Genomic DNA, 6,571 nt, shown 5'->3' with positions numbered 1-6,571 from the left:
TTGGGCCAAGAAACACGAGCAATGGACATTAGACTGGTGGAAATCTGTCCTTTGGTCTGATGAGTCTAAATTTGACATTTTTGGTTCCAACAGCCGTGTTTTTGTTAGACACAGACTAGGTGAACGAATGATCTCTGCATTTGTGGTTCCCACCGTGAAGCATGGAGGAGGTGTGATGGTGTTGAGGTGCTTTGCATTGTCAGTGATTTATTTAGAATTCAAGGCACACTTAACCAGCATGGCTACCATAGCATTCTGCAGTGATACTCAATCCCATCTGGTTTGCGCTTAGTGGGACTATCATTTGTTCTTCAACAGAACAATGACCCAACACACATCCAGGCTGTGTAAGGGCTATTTGACCACAAATAACAAGAGTGATAAAGTGCTGCATCAGATGACCTGGCCTCCACAATCACCGAACCTCAACCAAATTGAGATGGTTTGGGATGAGTTGGGCCGCAGAGTGAAGAAAAAGCAGCCAACAAGTGCTCAGCGTATGTGGTAACTGTTGAAAAAGCATTCCAGGTGAAGCTGGTTGAGAGAATGCCAAGGGTGTGCAAAGTTGTCAAGGCAAAGGGTGGCTACTTTGAAGAATCTCAAATATAAAATATATTTTGATTTGTTTAACACTAGTTTGGTTACTGCATGATTCCATATGTGCAATTTCATAGTTTTGATTTCTTCACTATTATTCTATGATGTAGAGAATAGTAAAAATAAAAACCCTTGAATGAGTAGGTGTGTCCAAACTTTCGACTGGTACTGTATGCTTCAGTAAGATTGGATTTTTTTGCATTTATAGCAATGGTTTTCAACTGTACTACAGAAAATTAAGATTGTGGTGGACGCTACAGAGAGATATTTGGGTGTATGAGACTTAACGTCAGAAGAGTTACAGGGTGTGTTGTGTGGTGGTGACTAGGCCTACCTATATCTAGGTATGCCTAGATATATTTAAATAGTGGAATATTGTGGTGAGTCTAGGGTTAGATGGTAGGGTATTTGGTGATTTTTAAAAACATTTTGTATTTACAAGCAAAGTATAAAGGAGTTATACTCCAGTCTAGTAGGTGGCGGTAATGCAACATTTATTGGATGCCAACCGCCGTTAAACCTCATCGAAGAAGAATAAGAAGCGTAGTCTTTTCCGGTGCTGTGTCAGCCTGCTGAATTTACCTCATGGTTCCAGTCGAACTGTGAAAACGTTTGTATTTATCCCTTTTGAACAACAATGTGAGTCTTGATAACCAGATGAGGTAAAATAATTAGTACTATTACCCCGGTCGTTGTTTATGATTTTATAGCCAGCCCTTATTAGCACAGCAATGACTTGCATTGAAGTGTAAATGTTCTCTTAAAACTAACTAGCTTGTTAGCTAAACCCAAACTGAACTTTGACTGAGCAGTCTTTTTTTGCGGACTTTTAAACAGAATTTGTATATTATATTTGAGAAAATAGTGTTCTTTGTGCATTACTGTTCAACTATCTAATACATAAATATTGACATCTGATACTGAAGACTTGTCAAATGCAGTGTAATATAGCTAACGTTAGCTAGCTAACATGTTCATTTCTTTAGAAAAATGGCAGAAACTGTTCAGGAAAAGAGCCGTGGACTGAAGTTTGCAGAGCAACAGCTACTGCGTCATGGCTGGGAACAAGGTAAAGTTAATGTTATGTTTTCAGAAAGGTATTTAGTAACAGCATAGTCATTTAATGATGGGCAATATGCTAGCTAATGAACATTTTAAGATTACAGGCAGGAGTTTATATATCAAGTGTAACGTTATACATATGTCAGCTTGAACTTGCTTGTAAATTACATTAGTAGGCAGAGCAAACCAGTTTTGGTGATTTAAATCCATCAGAGCACATTTAGAGCACGTTTTTGGACTCATTCAGCAGTTTTTACCTGATTTAAGTACAATACCATTGGAAATGAATGTTGACAGTTCAATTTGTATTCCTGAAACTTGTGTTAAATGATGTTGGCTCATCCCGTACTGGCTCGGGAGAGACTAAGGTCGAAAGTAATGCGTCCTCCGAAACACAACCCAACCAAGCCGCACTGCTTCCTAACACAGCGCGCATCCAACCCGGAAGCTTTACCAATGTGTTGGAGGAAACACCTGGCAACCTTGGTTAGCGCGCACTGCGCCCGGCCCGCCACAGGAGTCGCTGGTGCGCGATGAGACAAGGATATCCCTACCGGCCAAACCCACCCTAACCCGGACGACGCTAGGCCAATTGTGCGTCACCCCACGGACCTCCCGGTCGTGGTCGGCTGCGACAGAGCCTGGGTGCGAATCCAGAGTCTCTGGTGGCACAGCTAGCGTTGCAGTGCGGTGCTCTAAACCAATGCGCCACCCGAGAGGCTGGCCAGCAACTTTTAAAGAGAGACTGACCCAACTTTTTTGTGCCATTTCATGAACGCCGTGTTCGGCACATCCCAGCATGTGTGACAATCAACGGTCCAAAACCAAAGATATTGATCTGTTTTGAGCAGTAAATCTTATGTCATCGTGATGACTATATTCTTTTATACTAACATCACCAATCTGAGGTTAAATGATATGTAATTCCACAAAATGTTATGGTTTGAAAATGCAAGCTTGTGAGTAAGGTAGTAACAAACTGTCCACATTAGTGAAATTAGCGCTATATTCAATTCAATATGGCAAAATAATTAAACATGTCAATTTAAGATGATTGTCTATGTTGCCCACTCACAAACTATTGCAACAATGACATCTATTTCTCACTAATTTAACGATTTAGAGTGTAAAAAAATGCTCTCAAACACAATTTAACCGGGCGCTCTAGACTAGAGTCTCAGTGTCTGTGCAGCAGCCTGAATGTTTGATGTCCCTACTAGTAGTAGTTGCCAGTTGTAACTAATTCTGTGGTGTTATGAATGGTAACTAGATCTAATATTCTTAGTCTACCACTAATAGAAGACCCCTCACTGTTCACAGGTAAAGGTCTTGGTCGGCAGGAGAATGGTATATCTGAGGCTATCAAAGTCAAAGTGAAATGTGACAAGGGAGGAGTGGGACATCGCCAAGGGGAGCAGTTCACCTTCCATTGGTGGGACCATGTCTTCAACAAAGCATCTTCTAGCCTGGAAGTGGAATCTGGTGAGGTAAGTCCTCAGAGGGGGGGTGTGAAATGAAAGATTATTTTACCACTAGGCCACACATGCATGCACACATTCACACACTTACATTGGGCTTAGGCTACATCTCCTCCTTTCTGTTCTAGAATGGTGTGCAGGTGAAGAAGTTGGTGGAGGAGGAAGAGGAAGGAATGATCTCCAATAAGAAGCCAACAAAAGCCATGTTGGGAAGAGACAAACTTTATGGATGCTTTGTGAAGGTACAGGAAAAACAAATCCAAATGGAACACACTCATATCTGTGCCAATGAGTGCCCTTGATAGTACAGAAAGATTGGATGGACTGGAACGGTTTTATTTCTCTTCCTCCTAGTCTGCCACCCTCCTGGCAGGACTGGAGCAGCCAGAGCAGAAGTCCTCCAGTACAGATGACAGCAGCAGCAGCTCTGATGATGAGGACCAGAGACTGGACCTCTCCAGCACCACCAAGTAAGAACCTCACTGCCCAAAATCATCCACCAACATACAGGGATTGATATCAGTTTGTGAAGGTTATTTGTTTTCATGTCGATGTGAAGATTACACCCATACATTGTTAATGACAGTGGTTTTATGTACTCACAGGTTTAAATAATAAATGCTGTTTCCCTCTCCCTTTGTATAGGCTATCAGACGCTGACCTGGTGAAGGCTTGTGGAGGACGCACCGCCCACAAGTAAGTTGCTTGTCACCAATACTTTTGTAATAAACCATAAACAAATCACATGAATGTGTGTTCTATCTTGGTGCATGCTGTTGGTGAAGAGCTTGAACCTGGTCTTAATTAGGAAGCTAAACATTGTTTGTCCCTATTCCTGTTCGTAACAGAGGAGCCAGACATGGCCTTACCATGAGTGCCAAGCTAGCCAGACTGGAGCAGCAGGAGCAAGAGTTCATGGCAAAGTATGGCAAGAAAAACCAACTAGCGGCTGCAACACCAGATAGCGTCACTACCCAGCCAGCTGCCCAGATCCCTGAGGTTGAACTGACCCATGAGACCCCGGGGAAGAAGACCAAAAAGAAAAAGAGGAAGAATCACTCAGAGGATACCCGTGAGAATTTGGCTGAAGAGAACGCTGATTCTGCTGTTGTCTCCAGAAGTACCAACATGAAAATAAAGGTGAAAAAGAAGAAAAAGAAGGAAAGTTTAAAGGAGAACACTGGGAAGGTGGCGGTGGTTCCTGTAGAGGAGGAACTAACGTCTGTGGAAGATAATACAGCAGACAATGCTCAGCCAACCAAGAGGAAACGTTCAAAACAGAGGAAGGTGTTGGAAGAGGGCGAGAGCTGTCATCTAAATGGAGAGGTGTGTGAAACTGATATCATTTCTATAGAGAGTGAAGCCGGAGGAGGCTGTGAAGACGCTTTGGAGGGAGAAGGTGCCACTCGGCAACAGACGGACTCCTACACTACTACCAAGAAGAAGAAGAAGTCCTCCAAGAACAAAGAGGTGGCTGAGGAGATGGAACACTCTAAAGATAGAGAATCCAACCAATCAGAAACTGTGGCGGACACCCCTCCAAAAAAGAAAAAGAAACGGGATGGAGCAATAGAGAGAACAGTGGAGGAGGAACCTAAAATGAAAGGTAAAAAAAAATCAATGCAAAGCGGTCAAGCAGACCGTAGAGGACAGTTTGCACGATGTATTGGACTCCATACCTCTAAAAAAGAAAAAGAAGGCTAAACACCAGGAACCAGTTTGATGAGGACTTGTGGTTGCCTTGTTGGAAAGGAAACAGGTCAGGGATTTGGGTCAGCGCTCTAATACATCTTATAGACACATGAAACCATCGAATGAAATGCAGTATATTTTTAATTAACGCTTATTGCAACACCGTGCAAAAAGGATGTTTTTGTTTCTTGTCAACGTATTTATTTGTATGGAAAGATTCAATTACAGACTATTAAGAAAATATATATTTAGTCGTGAACTAGTGTTTTTATACAGCTTCTTGTATGGTGGTCTTGTATTGTTCATATTCTCAACATGGATGTTTTAAACAATGTGATATCAACATCAGATATGAGGTTGCTGTGTATGAGCACAGTAATGTATTTTCTTTGCTCAATAAACTTCCCTTACTACTTTGTGTGATGAGGTACAAGTGCCAATGAAAGCTGCTGATTTAGAAGTATTACATTTGTTTATAAAAGTGATTTTATTAAAAGCGGAACCTATGAAAGCCCTACACAAATGAGTGTTTATTTTTTATATACTCTTTATAATAGATCTTTGACTGTGAACGTGGCTCAATTTACCCTGACCATATGATTCAGCATTCCAATTAGACGAAGGTGCATTGTTTGGGTTAGTTAGCACAATCATGACCCCACAGGTTGATGCTTCCGAAACCTATGAAAAGAATACAATGAATGAAAAAACTGAATAAAATAATGATTTAGGGCTGAATTCAATCTGTCGAGGAAGATCCACGTTAAGATTTGAAGGTAATGGTTTCCGATTGGTCCGGCATGCAAGCGTTTACCGTGAATGCAGTCTGCGAACGTGGGAACACTGATTTTAAATTTCAATCGAGCTACAATGGAGACCTTCGACGGTACCGATTGAATCCAGCCCTTGGTGGAGAGTTGTAGGCAACATGCTTCTTTGTTGTATTTATACTGATTGGAATGTCCTTACACATCAGTTAGATTCTGATTACGTCCATGAACCCAAAGCCATTGACTGTCTTCTGCTATGTCAGTCAGGCCAATCCAGTACCCATGATCAGCATAGTAGGTTTGAGAGTTGAGAATGAATTCTTGAATGAGAAATTAAGAAACTCAAAGTCGATACAAATGAGTAAATAGACTACATTTAACAGTTAGCCGCAGTTCTGTGAGCCAGCGTGACAGTGTCTAAACGTTATGGATATATGCACCTTATCTGGTCCAAATGAAAGAGATTATGGTATGAAAGTACTTCCTACTTCCTGTAGTCAGTCCCCTACTTTTTTGAATGGGCTTCAAGCTTACACAATCAAATTATTGAAAAGGCAGTTCTACACTGAGTGTACACAACATTAGGAACACATGCTCTTTCCATGACAGACTGACCAGGTGAAAGCTATGACCACTTATTGATGTCACTTGGTAAATCCACTTTAGATGAAGGGGAAGAGACAGGTTAAAGAAGGATGTTGAGCTTTGAGTCATGGACAGTGAGTGCCATTCAGAGGGTGAATGGGCGAGACATTATTTTTGAAGTGCCTTTGAATGGGATATGGTAGTAGGTGCCAGGTGCACCAGCTTGAGTGTGTCAAGAACTGCAAAGCTGCTTCTTTTTTGAATACTCAACAGCTTCCTGTGTGTATCAAGAATGGTCCACCAACCAAAGGACATCCAGCCAACTTGACACAACTGTGGGAAGCATTGTCAACATGGGGCCAGCATCCCTGTGGAACACTTTCGAAC

At 41.8% G+C, this 6,571-nt stretch overlaps 1 protein-coding gene across 2 annotated transcripts; it reads left to right on the top strand.

The window, feature by feature from the left end:
- Nucleotides 1-1,076: 1,076 nt before the first annotated feature.
- gpatch4 (G patch domain containing 4) lies at nucleotides 1,077-5,344 on the top strand. 2 transcript variants are annotated; one of them, XM_046314519.1, is made up of 7 exons: nucleotides 1,077-1,236; nucleotides 1,584-1,666; nucleotides 2,980-3,146; nucleotides 3,266-3,379; nucleotides 3,492-3,607; nucleotides 3,783-3,833; nucleotides 3,986-5,344. In XM_046314519.1, the coding sequence occupies exons 2-7, from the start codon at nucleotides 1,588-1,590 to the stop codon at nucleotides 4,839-4,841; spliced, it is 1,383 nt and encodes a 460-aa protein (XP_046170475.1). In that variant the 5' UTR covers nucleotides 1,077-1,236; nucleotides 1,584-1,587; the 3' UTR covers nucleotides 4,842-5,344. The 2 variants fall into 2 exon arrangements, with proteins under 2 accessions (XP_046170475.1, XP_046170474.1); XM_046314518.1 differs by having other exon boundaries at nucleotides 1,157-1,259.
- Nucleotides 5,345-6,571: the final 1,227 nt, after the last annotated feature.

This window comes from Oncorhynchus gorbuscha, linkage group LG19 (assembly GCF_021184085.1).
Source record: "Oncorhynchus gorbuscha isolate QuinsamMale2020 ecotype Even-year linkage group LG19, OgorEven_v1.0, whole genome shotgun sequence".
Classification (NCBI taxonomy): domain Eukaryota; kingdom Metazoa; phylum Chordata; class Actinopteri; order Salmoniformes; family Salmonidae; genus Oncorhynchus; species Oncorhynchus gorbuscha.
The sequence above is the reverse complement of the archived record's forward strand: the minus strand, read 5'-3'. Positions and strand labels throughout refer to the sequence as shown.

Excerpts from the sequence above, each read along its gene's own strand:
- gpatch4 (XM_046314518.1), top strand. Across the intron at positions 3,147-3,265 it reads TGGAAGTGGAATCTGGTGAG|AATGGTGTGCAGGTGAAGAA; the intron begins GTAAGTCCTCAG and ends TTTCTGTTCTAG. Across the intron at positions 3,608-3,782 it reads GACCTCTCCAGCACCACCAA|GCTATCAGACGCTGACCTGG; the intron begins GTAAGAACCTCA and ends CCCTTTGTATAG.